We start from the raw sequence: 13957 nt of genomic DNA, 5'->3' as shown, positions 1-13957 counted from the left end.
CAATCTTCCAAACACCATATTCAGACCAATACCAGACCCCATTAGACCAAGACCCAAAGTAATTATCAGACACCCTGAGAGCCAGACATAGGCAAGATCCCAAATGTCAAGATTCAACACCAAAACCCAAATCAAGACCTGTTTATCCAACACCATTTTTATTTTATTCTTTCCTTTTTTTGTGCAAATTTATATAAAAGTCATGGAGACTTCTTAAAGTGGCTCAGTTGCCTTTTTGACCCCCACCCCCCATGATGGTCTTTCGAAGTCTACACCAAAACCACAAGATTTTTGGATTGGATTGGATTGGATTTGAGCTTTGCTTAGTAAAATAATGGAGCACAAAAAAAGCAATATTCATCCTGTTCTATCTGATGATTATATATTTTGGTGATATCAAAGTATAAAATGATTGATATGGTTATTGGTGTTTGGTTAAAAGAATTGTAGCTGGATCTCCTGCCTTACAGGAAGGTACAGGAAGTAACCATTTCCTGTGTACACACAGACAGATGAGGTACACCTCAGGAAGTTTATTAGAAACAGGATGCTGGTCTGGAAATGCAGAAAAAAAACAGAAACTAACTGAGCATGTTTGTGACGGCAACACTGTCCTGATAGGTGTCCAGTATTGACTGGTTTTAATAAAGATATACCAAACTATTTGAGCATGCAAATTATCAATGGAAAAAATTCAAATGGATCCATTTTTAACAACAGCCTGGTCAGCATTACTTAACCTGAGTTATGCAAATGTTTGGACCGCATTAAATGACCATGTTTAGTTTAGAAACGTCACTGTATTGCCTTTATTGTGTTAGTACATGGCTCTATTTCTTTGTGAAAAAGACCTTACAGAATGGGAAAAAGTGCCAGAATGGGCCACTGGCTTTCTCTGGTGAATAGAGCTTTTGTTTCATCTCAAACACTAAGGAACAGTAGTTTTCCTCTAGGTGCTTAATCCACCCACAAGGTTTTAGATGCAGTCTACTGAGCTGCATTTTATGATTGTTGTCAAGGGTTGTAGTAGGCAGTAGTGGATACAAAACCTACATAATCTATTGGATGCCAGCTTCTGGATCCTACATTTCCTGCCATTTGGACTAGTTCCCAACAGGCAAACTGGCCACAAGTATTTGTTGCACCAAGTTGCAACAAGACAAACTTCAAGGAGACTTTTGTTTGTTGAATTAGAAAATCACTGGGTGCTTGATAACTAAAAGCTACTGTACTTTGATTGGACATGAGGTCTTAATGCATAGAGGCCTTTTCTCTCAGATATGGAGTTCTTCTGCGATGGAATCACAGGTGACCTTAAAGGTAACCTCAGCCTAAGTAAGTGGCTAACATTATTTTAGCCAAGTTCTTGATCCCCTTATTCTTGCTGAAAGATGAAAATTCTGTCATAATTTACCCTCATGTCTAAGGAGAAATTCTGACGACTGTGCTGGCTGCTCTTTTCCATGCAATTACAATGAATGGAGACCGAGGCTTTCAAGCATAAACAATGAACAAAAATAAATAAATAAATAAGCACATGCCTTGTGAATTTATTTGTGAAAGATAGACTGAAATGTAAGTTTTCACTGATAATCTTCCTTGAGCCAATGAGCTGATTTGTGGATAAAACATTCAGACCAGTTTGAATAACAACTTAAATTTCGATCTTTTTTCTCACATAAACCTATCAAATACCACAGACCTGGTATTTTGTGTACAAGTTATATGGATTAATTCTAAGAGATATTTATAGTGCTTTGAAAATTCATTCAAATTAAATGAAAGGCCAGCAATGCAATGCAAATTCCCTCTTAGGATTTCTCTGAAGAAAGAAACTCAAAAGAAGTTTAGAACGATGATTAACTAACTGAATTTTTATTTTTGGATGTACTGTTTCTTTAAATACTCAAATCTGTATTACTAATTCTATATCTGGAGTGGTATTTAGCTTCCATTGCTTTTTAAAGGTGTAGTATTTAGGATAATTGATTGTCCTGTGGCATCCACACATTAAAACGCTGGCTGAGAGTTTGATGGTGTGTTGTGACAACTCTAAAACAGGCCTTGCCCACAGCTATAGTCCCATGATGCAATGAAGTGTGACAGTATAACAGAACAGCAAACCAGGCCACTGGTCAATGCTAATTACACAAGCAGAGAACGAACGACGGAGGAATTGATAGCGTTAGTAGAACATTCGTTCTGAGCTAACAAGGGAGCTTGTTAGCGGTGTTAGCTGTGTTGTTAGTATTTCTCCAGGCCAGGGTCATTCATCTCTGCTGTGCTCTTAATAGGTTTACTTGAATTGTTGCCATGCTTAGTAAGAGCACATGTAAGCTTCCTAAGACCAGCAACCTACAAGTGACCGCTTGCGAACTTTGTTAGGTTGTGTTTGATAGCTCTTCCTCTTCTTTGGGAAATTGATGGCATCATCAATTTGAGTAGCTGCTCTCTTTACATGTTGGCCGAACAGTGTTTTTCCTGTGTAAGTGGGCGTTTCTTGACAGAAATATGCTTTAAATCATACTTTACAGTATGCTGATGATATTCAGAGATGGGCTGGAACTCAACAACAGGCCAGGACCTACTCAACGCAGCACAACCCAACTGCAGATAATGCCAGCCTACAAAGACAGCAGTGTTATTGTTATTATTATTATTTATTATTTTTTTAATTAATGTAACTGCAAATGTGAAAAGTGCTTGCAGAGAGAGTCCACCCAAATGCTTTTTTGATTGGCTGTGATTTGTTGTTGCGCCTTATAGCTGTGTTGCATTGCGTCTCACACACGAACACACACACACACAAATCACAAGTAGTAAAAAAGATTAATCACACAAAGAGTTCTTTTGTCAAGAAATCAGAGACTTGGACCGGAATCAAAAAGCCATGTTTGAATCCCAGAAAAAAAAGAAGGTTTATCAAAAATAGAAGTAACTGGACGCTTTTATTTGCATTTGTTTCATAATTGTACTGATTTTATTAACTCAACCTGTGCTGTACATGAATATTAATATAACATCCATCGCTCACTATGTTTGGTTTGCACAGACGGCAGTAGAAGCTAGATGAGGCGGTCGGCTGCAGGGAGAGAGAAATAGCTCATGGAGCTGCTTAGAAAGTTATTCGTAAGGAAACAATTTCAATTAAAGTGCCGAGCAGAACTGAGAGTGGGCGCAATCCGGTATCGCCTATGTCAGGATCCACCACCGGGATATAAATGGGTCGGCCTGAGAATGTCACTTTTTTTTCCCACAGTTAAGTCTTTGTGTAATTGCTTTTATATTCAAATGTTTGAAAATAATATAGACACTGTCAGGGAGCTCTCAAAGTCATTTGCAGTGTGTCTTTGTGTTGTTCTGCCAACACTCATAATGTTCCAGTGTGAAACCATTAGCAGAGGAAGTCAATGAGGTTTTATTCAGGGACAGATGGATGGGGATGGATACATAAAATGACCTCGCAGCCTCACACGGCTAGTCCGGTTTGAGTGTGTGTGTAACAGCTCTGAGAGCTCCTGAATATTTTATAAGGTCTGAACGTGTGGAGATGGAATTAGCTTGTGTGTATGTGGCTATGAATTCATCACAGTGCTCTGATTCTCATTCCCTTTATTTTAGGGAAATATTGTTTGTTTACTGCATGTAAATATATCTAATATATTGGTGAGAGGAATGATGACATTTTCTTAGAAGATACTGAAAATGCTGCAAACATGTATAGTGCTTCTTAGTTATATGTTTTTTATTAAATGCAATTTAAGTGCACTGCTTCCAGATTGCTAAGAGATAATAACAGACATTATGGTATTATAGAGACGCTACTATATGCACATATGCACTTGACACTGTGTACTAAATAAAAGCAATGCTATTAGATTCCAGTAACAAGCACTTCGTTTCCTTTCATTTATTTTCAAGATCCGAGGTAAATTAGCCATTGAAGCTTTCATTATGGCTTATAGTTATGCACAATGACATTTTAATTAAGATTATACCTTTTAAGACTAGACAATGCACATAATCAGTGCCTCAGATTATCATCTTGGACATACAGTTTGTCTTGTCCAGATGCAAAGCTGCAGAAATAGAAACCATTTCTAATATATCATTTCCTGTCACTTGTCACATATTGTTATCATGGCTGGCTAGGACAAAAACTCTGATTAACCTTGACAGATACCTTTTATGGTGTGTTGCACCATTTGCATCTGGTTTACATGATGGGATTACATTACATGAATGCATATCGTTCATATTGAATGCCTAAACAACTGCATTTACCAATGCAATATGTTAACTTCCATTAAAATAATAATTAAAAGATGTGCCAGTTATCATGAAGTTCAGTTTTCCTTGGCCTAGTTTTATAAAGTCATGTCACATTTTATATGAGTGCACAGACTTATCTTACAGTACATCACATTCAAAGTTATGAAAAAAGAAAGTGATGCACTTGAAGCTCAGCGAATCATGCTTTTGAACATATAATACAAGGCTATTCTATGAAGTATCATACTCATATTTAAGAGGTAGTTCACTCAAAAATGAAAATGTTGTCGTCATTTACTCACCTTTATGTTGTTCTAATCCAATAAGTCTTTTGTTATTCTTTGCAGTGATTTATGTCCATCCATTAAGGTCATAAAGGCTCCAAAAATGGCAGCAATTCACTATAAAAACAAACCATGTGACTCTAATGTTTTGATTCAAATTGTGGGTGCGAAAAAACGAAACAAAACTAAATATTCTTAAAATATCTTCACTTTTGCATAGCTCTCTAATGCATGTTCATATGTGACCCTGCACTACAAAAGCAGTCTTAAGTCGCTGGGAAATATTTGTAAGCAATAGCCAAAAATACATTATATGGGTCAAAATGATCAATTTTTCTTTTATGTCAAAAATCATTAGGATATTAAGTAAAGATCATGTTCCATAAATATATTTTGTAAATTTCCTACCGTAAATATATTAAAACTTAATTTTTGATTAGTAATATGCATTGCTAAGAACTTCATTTGGACAACTTTAAGGCGATTATTTAGATTTTTTTGCACCTTCAGATTTTCAAATAGTTGTATCTCAGCCAAATATTGTCCTATCCTACCAAACCACAAATCAATAGAAAGCTTATTTATTCAGCTTTCATATGATGTATGCATCTCAATTTTGAAAAATTGACACTTATGACTGGTTTTGTGGTCCAGGGTCACATATTAGTGCATGCCTGTCTTTGAAGCTTGAAACCACAAGTCTCTCAGGTTTTATTAAAAAATATCTTCATTTGTGTTCTGAAGATGAATGAAAGTCTTATGGGTTTGGAACGATGTGAGAGCAAATAAATGATGGCACAATTTCCATTTTATTACCATGATATCATTACTGTACCTTGGTACAGTCACATCCATTTTGTAAGTATATATTCTATCAAATTTCAGCCAATTCATAATGCATTAAAACAGAATAAATGTTTAGTTTAATCTCCAGAGTCTGACTAAAATGCAGTGTGTACTCATAAAACACACCAGACAGAATGACTCTTATCTCTGTTTGTCTGTCTAGTGTTTGTGTGGTCATTCTGAAATGGCTCTGTTGTGCAGGATTGAGAACTATCAGCACTTTAGTAGATTGCTCCACTTCAGTTATTGGTGCCTGATGGCGACTCCTGTCTGTCTGCGGGGGTGATGAGAATCTACTGACATGGAGAGAGATCATGAGGCACATTGCAAATGTGTTGGGAGAGGGAGAACAAAAAAGAGACAGAGTGGCTTATATATTTCATTACCTTCCCAGAATTCTTACCATGACTGGCTTCATATTGCTTATCTTACAAGAAACTGTTGCTAATTTATACTCGGTGCTGTAATTAAACAATAAGTAACTAGAAGCATTTCTATATTGTTAATACAGTCAAAGTTCAAGGCTGTTGAAGAACGTTGTAAATTTAGATTTTAAAAACCTTTTCCAGTTGTTTTAGGATGCTGGCTAAGCTAGCTGCTGAGTGCTTATGTAAACTGTATACAGCGAGGCAACTCACTAGTTTTTTTAAACACTGGGTGGTGACTATCTGCCAACATTTTGGTCCATGTTAGACAAGGATATGCTGTGACCCGGCTATTATCCCGGTTAAATGTTGCACTAAACATCCTGTTACGCACAATAGGCTGGTACATTTGACAGGTTCATTGTTAATAATAAGCAGGTTCATTGATGGACTGTTTTTCTAAAAATCAGTAAATGATGAGGGAATTATTTTTAAATGTTCTCATTAAATGACCAACATTGGGGGTAAATATTTGAGGGCTAAATAATTACATTTTGTGTGCAACATAATTACAATGTCTAGTAATCTGTCAAGTTAAATTTCTGTCAAGAGCAAGAGACAGAAGATTTTTGGAGAAATTATGCATAGTGCATCTTTAAATAAATTACTATTGCAATAAAAATGACAGCTATTACTCATAGTCTGCTTATAGCTATAGTACTAGTCATACACTTACACTTCAGTTGAAGCTGCTGGGTGTATATTTCTATATCGTACAGTTTGTTTTCCCAATGTTCAGTTACCAAGGACATTTCCATATGGCCTACTGGAGTTCATAACAGACTGATGACAGACAAACGAATGATTCAGCCTTCGAGTAAGAAAACAAAGGGCCGGAATATATGATCTTTCTGTCTGAACAGACTGATTCTTTTTTAGGTGTGACGATCATTGAGAATTGCTGACAGAATGTTGATTCTGGAGCAGATTTACTGAATGCTGTTGTATCAGTCTGTTCTCAGTGTGGCCAGTCTATAATGATGGAGACAGATCCAAAGATGTTAGTTGGAGCTGATTAGACACATTGTGTAATTTGGCCATCAGCTAAATTAAAATGACTCTAAATAATCCTTTGGCAAGAGAACTCGGCAAGATTTTTTGGCATGAACAATTTCATTCTTATGACTCAGTTTCCTGACTGCAACAATGCTAGGTTGTTGTGGGAGGTTTTCAGAGTGTTGCAATGTTAACGTTGCTAAGATGATGTCAGTGTTTGTTGGCACATTCTATGCAGTTGCTAAGATGTTCTAAGTGGTTAGCATGTTGCAGTGCAGCTGCTTAGGTATTCTGAGTAGCTGTTAGCACCTTGCTATGCAGTTGAGAAGGTGTTCTGGGTCGTTGTTAGTATCTTGCTATGCAGTTGCTAAGGTGTTCTGAGTGGTTAGCATCTTGCTATGCAGTACGGTGTTCTGGGTAGTTGTTAGCATCTTGCTATGCAGTTTCTCAGGTGTTCTCGGCAGTTATCACCTTGCAATGCAGTTGCTAAGGCTAGTTGTTAACATCTTGCTATGCAGTTGCTAAGGTTTTCTGAGAGTGCATCTCAATCAGCTCCCTAGCGCTAGCTCGTGAATCTGTAGATCGTGTACATCAGTCCGGCCACTGGTAAGTTCCCTGGCTAACTGCACGTTGGGACTGTTATCACTCGAATTCTGGCAGCATGACTATGTACAACGTCAACGGACAGCATTGTAGAACATCATAGCTGGAATTAATAAACAACAGGCAGGACCAATCTCATTTTGATATTATTTTTTATTCTCCTTAAACACTGATCAGTGCACTCCTACTGATCAAGGGAGCTGATTGTGATGCACTCGGAGTGGTTATTTGCATCTTGCTATGTATTAAGGTGTTCTGAGTAATTGATATCATCTTGCTATGCAGTTGCTAAGCTGTTATGGGCAGTTTCTTGCCATGCAGTAAGGTGATCTGAGTAGTTATTAGCATCTTGCTATGCAGTTGCTAAGGTGTTATGGGCAGCTTCTTGTATATGTGCCTTCATTTTTTGCACTAATTAGTTTGTCCGCAAGGTGGCAACACTTGCACAGGCCGTTGTTTCACAGCTGACAAGGAAACTAAGGAAATGGTACAGCAAAAAACTACTTTTGACCACAAGAAATCTATATTAATTGAGTATATTGACTTTTTTATCGCTCATAACTTCTGGAGAGAAATAGCACAGACACCAAGGATTAAACTTTCTAGTTCACATAGCCTGTTGGTGCTTGCTATTAAATGGAGTATATTTTGAAAGTCTATGTGTTCCAGTGAATGCACAAAAGTGTTCACATCAAAACTGAAGTATACTTAAGTTTTAATGATTTTTAACCATTTTATCATCAACAAGGTGAAAACTGCTGGTCAGATTGTTTGGAAAAGTAATAGCACACATCTCCTCAGTAAGTCCCATGATTTGATATATCGTTTACATATGCAGAACAATCATTACTTGTCGAAGTTCAACACTAAGTTGGCTGTAACTCAGTAGTAATTGTGAGGCTTACCTTATCTAACACCACTGGGTTAAATCAGGATCCCAGGCCTTTTTACTCTAGTTAGAATCTATATTAGGCAGCCCAGGCTTGTGAAAATCTAAAAGCTGTTAATAGAAACATTGCTATAGATTAATTGACTGGCTTAGTGATGTACCTCTGTACAACTGACAGCAGTCATCTCATCTGAAACCATCTGTCAGACAGAAGCACTTCCACTAATGGCCATCACTCTGAACTCAGGGTTCAGGTACTAAAGTTTTACAGAGTGCTGATGGTCATTCAGATCTTATTCTCTCCTTTATGGTGCACTTTATGAGAGCTCATATTAGCACTCAAATATTTATAACGCTTAGCTGGGAACAAAGACCATGTAGAGTACATAGCTGCAGGCTCACAGCGGTGCATTAGATTACTGAAATTTTGCAAATAGATGAGTGGAAAGATATTGAGAAAAGCAATGTCAAATTGACCCGGATGTGAAGCTGAAGCATCAGTGGGGTTTATTTTGTGATAATAGCTGAATGAGTTTGAGTAATCCTGTTTATAACAAAGCTACTACACAAAGCTGTTTATTACTAGCTACTTTTTTATCAAAAGTAAATGAATGGACATTAAATATTGATTTAAGCCATTTTGTCATGTGAGAAAAAGAGAGTGTGAAGTGATAAAAGTAAAGTAGACAGTAAAGTAGCATATTGTAGGCAATTGGTTGAAATATTTTATATGTGCTGGCTTGCTAGTTACATATAAATGCAATTTTTCTCTGTAAATTGCTAATTTTTTTATAATAATATAAAATTACTTGTATTTTCAAATTTAATTTTAGCCATATATTGTAAGGGATCATACAGTTAACCAATGAACTGTTTTTTTTTACTGTAGCATTTTTCTATTCAAATTATCATTATTATTATTATTAACTGTACTAAGCCATTATGACTGTGATATATAATGTGATACTAAGTGACTACCATATTCATGGGCCAAATAAATAAAAATGGCTAAGAATACAATAAAATACAATTAATGCAAATTAATAAATTATTTACATGGTACATCTAGATATTTAAAAGTATACCATGGTATTATTATGCTTTTTCTCCTTTATTTAAATTGCACTATACACAAAGCAGCTTCACAGTGTTAAACAGGGGGGAATTTTTTTTTTCAATGACACAAACAAAATTAAATACAAAAAACAAACAAACAAACAAAAAACTGTAAGATAAGAAATGTTTATAAAAATTCTTGTTAACACTTATACATCCTGGACAATATCATAATTTGTTTTAATGTCTTCATTATAGAAGGTTCCTTAAAGTGTGTGGCCATTTGCAACATTTTTTCTTTCAGAGGAGGAGCTGCGGAAGCTACGAGAAGAAACAAATGTGGACACCCTAAAGCAGGAGCTGGAGAGAGAACGCAGCAGAAGACTTGACCTGGAACAGAAGATGAGTGATGTGCTGAAGACCAGGTGAAAAACCAACTCAAATATAGACACCAACACAAATAAGCTTTACAGAGTTGACATAAAGTGGCAAACAATGAATGAGGAGCACAGGAACTTTAGGTCACAAACATTCAACACAATTGGCTAGTAGGCTATCGCATGTGAGGATCCTGCAGATGGCGGATCATTAATAGCCTTTTCTCACAGCAGTTGGAATAATTAAACTTATAATTTTAATGGCAGATTGTAATCCAAAACTGTTTTATGTGTTTATGAAACACAAGTGATTGAAATTAGGTTAAATTCCAGTTTTAAATGTGTAATTGATTACAGATAGTTTGGGATTACAAAAGTTTTGTATTTTACAGAGAACCAGTTCTAAGGAAGAATCATTTATTTTTGGGTTAAAATAATTTCTTTATATGAAATTCGAGTGGTATGACAATTAGAGATTAGACTGTACAGAAATTGAAATCTACATGTAACGCTACACTACATAAATATAGTCACACAATGCTGATGTTGTTAACATGAACAATTTGAGAACAAACAGTACAACAGTAATAATAATTTGCACAGTTTGATGAGATATGAGCTAGCTGATCGTTAGATTTATTGTAATGCTTTTTTCCTCAGTTGGTCAGAACAAAAGTGTCAGACTTGTTACTTACTGTTCGGATGACAACATCCAGTGAAAATTCTTATTTGGGTCTTATATTCCAAGACGTGGGCTAGAATCTGTGATTCCGAAGTATAGTGAATATCCACACTGGTGCGGTGACTGACAGCCAAACATACTCCCCCAAAAATTTGATTCATCCACGCTGAAGCCGTGCCAGTGCACAACCCACGCAAGGAAGATAATTGAACAAATAACTGCAATTGCAGGTTTTCAAACAGAGATGGCGACAAAGAGGCAAAACTTATGGACTGCAGATTTAAATTGAATTTAAAAAGACTTAACAATTCGTATCAAACTCATTATTATTGAATTATCAGCTTATTTGTATTAGAGAAGCACAATACATTGATACCATATCAGTTATCAATTGACATTAGAATCGCTACCAATAAATTAATTTACAGTATATGGACAAAATAGTATATACGTTTTATATTATTATTGACCAGAATTTTAATATCGATGCATTCATTTGTTTTTAAGGCTTGTTAGAACACACATTACTGTAATTATTAACTGCACTGCAAAAAAACTGAAAAAAAGTGTAATTTATTTTTTTACAGTGTGGTTGTTCGTATGACCTGTAATTAAAAATTCACAAAATCAAGTCTACAGCAAAGCATTAAATAGACCTGTGCATAAAGTTTTGAGTAATCACCAGTTGACTTAAGTTTTTAAATGTAACTTTTACTTTAGTATTACGTTGTTTAAAACAGTTTTATACTTTCCTTTATAATCTGTGATAAATTGATAAGTGTTGGCATTGTTCAGTGACCCGGTGCTGTACTCGGTCTGGCTGTCACAGTAGCACTGACCACAGAGGGCTGGCCACACTGAGCTATAAAAATAGCCTCTACATCCCACCCCCCGTGACCCTTCAGCAGGAAGTCGATGTCTATATGTAGAGAGTCGTGCACAGCAATATGTCTGTACAGAGTGTTCTTTCCACTGATGTCATTTCAGCATCTAATTGATTCAGATTTGATTGGCAACACATTTTGGGCTTGCACAGGAGTATGCTGTGCTACATTGAGGAGAGGTTTCTGATAATTAACCTGCAAATGTGTGTAGAACATCAATCTGATGATTTTACCTCAAAATGTTTTATATTGTTTACATGGTTATACTATGTTTTAGCTTAAACTAAAGTTCTTAGGTTGTTTGGGGGAAAAATGCCTGGACACACACACAAACTGCCACACACACAACACTTTTCTGGCCATTGAATGACAGACATAATGCAGACAAAAATATTGCATGTCCATAGTTGATCTACACATCCACTGAGTTTGACACAAGTTGGTTAAAAAATTAGCAAAAAATGGCTCAGAAAATTAGAGTTAGGTCTGAGAAAAAAGTTTGAATTGAATTGAAAGTTAATAGTTTGTGTTTCCTGGTGAAGGTGTGAAGATTCTCCACCTCAGCCTCCACGGAAACAGCAGCCACCTGCAGCTAACGGCACAGGTAATACAACCCTAATTGTTTTGACATTAGAAGTAACAAAATGATTTATTTTTACATGGCTATACTTCTACACCTTACAATGTTTAGATCAGTTCTCAAGAGTAAATTTTAAGGCATAATTGTATGTATTTAAACTGCCATGGACTTCAGCAAAAATTGTTTTTCCCAATGTGTGTGTGCTGTCAATTTTTATGCTTATTACTTTGTTATAACACTTTTTATTTAAATAATTACAGTTTGAGATTAGCATTCTCGCCAGTTCTTATTTTTATTCTTATTTTAATACCAAAAATCTTGTGTCATACTTTGATAAGGCAGACATTTGTCATACATAATTTGGTAAATGTTGTATCCCAATTGCCTTAAAATCCTAGTGAGACTGTCAAATATCAGGGTGACAGAAATTTGGTAACACTTTAGTATAGGGAGCAATTCTCTCTATTAACAAGTTGCTTATTAGCATATTGTTAACATATTGGCTGTGTATTAGTACTTATAAAGCACATATTCTGCAAAACCATAATCTACATCCTCAATCCTAATCCTACCCAATACCTAAATTTAACAACTACCTTACTAACTATTAATTTAAATTAAATTAGGAGTTTATTGAAGCAAACGCCGTAGTTAATGGTTTGTTAATAGACCATAAATTCATATGGACTCAACCAAATCTCCTAATTTCCAACAGGATTTCATAATTGTCACCTTTTCTATTTGTCTGTCAGTCATTTGGATTAAAGTTTTAATTGTGGCTCTAATCCTGTATTGGGGTTTTGGATTTTCCAGCTGGTTTGTGGTTTAGGATAGTGACTCTGAAATCTCTGCTTCAGGAAGCTTTCAGCTGTTATTTTAGGCACTTGTCTAAATTTGTAGACCATCTAGGCCAGACCAACCCCTTTTGTTTAAGGCAGGAAATGAGAACGTAGAGCACAATCCTCTCTCTCTCTCAGTACGCCCACTGTAGGATTTAGATTAATAGAGATTTGGGTTTGGCCTCTGGATGAAATACATATCTAATCTCTCTCTGTAGACAAACAGCAGAAGGAGACGGTGTGTTCACGGCTGCAGAGCTGGCTTTATGATCGGTTTGGGGTTTATATAGAGGATTTTCGCTTCCAGCCCGAGGAGAACACGGTTGAGGCTGAGGAGCCACTAAGTGCTAAAAGGTTAGTGAAGAAAGATCACCTGTGGAAGTCAATCTTGTGAAACTGAAATTCTCTGATCCATTATTATGTCTCAGAGATCCTATTATGTCTAGTAAACATCTGCCCCCCTGTGGCCAGGATGCTTTTAGTCAGAATAAGCCAACTATATTGGCAGAGAAGAGATTTTCAAAAGGGGAAGACTTAAATCAACTGACATAACATGGAGCTTTTATTTTCACCAGAAAATTAATTTGCCTTTCAAAATAAATGTTTGCATATGTCCAAACTTATGTTCCCTTCTGGTTCTGTCAAAAGTATGTATGTTTTAGAGGGGTAAGACTTTAACATGCCATATTTAGATGGCATTACAACAAATAACGTTTACATTTCTCAACAAATCAGTCAGTTATATACACAAAGTACAGTTGTTGTAAATGATCACCTACATTTTTCAAGTCTGTCCCTCTTTTTTAAGATCTGGGACAATTTTAAAGAGCTGGCCTCCTTCTTTTGGGCTAAAGCCAAATGTATGTCTCTCTCAGATGGCTTATGTAGGAGGAATATACTGGGTTTAATGCAACTTTTTAAAAAAGTCCTATGTATTATACTGAACATACTATTATCACCTAATCAGACTAATTATTATTAAAGCTTAACTTGTTTTATTTTATTCTTTTGATGCATTTAAAATTAAAGACTGTCCTTGTCTGCTTGTACAAAGTTTTTGAGGGGGGTTGTGGTTTATAGACTTTTATTTTGAACTTTCAAAATAAAAGATACACATGGTAACAAAAAAAAAAAAAATCTCAAAACCCTAAATCTTTATGGAAGCCCGTTTCTGCCACTGAATAAAAAATAAAAAAGGTAATTGTGACTTTTTATCTCACAATT

General features: G+C 35.8%; 1 protein-coding gene across 4 annotated transcripts in view; it reads left to right on the top strand.

Annotated features, from left to right (window-relative positions):
• gramd4a (GRAM domain containing 4a) overlaps positions 1 to 13957 on the top strand; it is a 65145-nt gene that overhangs the window by 36906 nt on the left and 14282 nt on the right. For all 4 annotated transcript variants that reach the window (XM_079398830.1, XM_079398829.1, XM_079398832.1 and 1 more), the window contains 3 exons: positions 9676 to 9796; positions 11857 to 11918; positions 12952 to 13087. In XM_079398830.1, the coding sequence (XP_079254956.1) occupies positions 9676 to 9796; positions 11857 to 11918; positions 12952 to 13087 (319 nt within the window). The remainder of the gene's footprint in view (positions 1 to 9675; positions 9797 to 11856; positions 11919 to 12951; positions 13088 to 13957) is intronic.

This window comes from Barbus barbus, assembly GCF_936440315.1.
Source record: "Barbus barbus genome assembly, chromosome: 39".
Lineage (NCBI taxonomy): Eukaryota > Metazoa > Chordata > Actinopteri > Cypriniformes > Cyprinidae > Barbus > Barbus barbus.
Note: the sequence above shows the minus strand (reverse complement) of the source record. Positions and strands in the feature narration are given on the sequence as shown.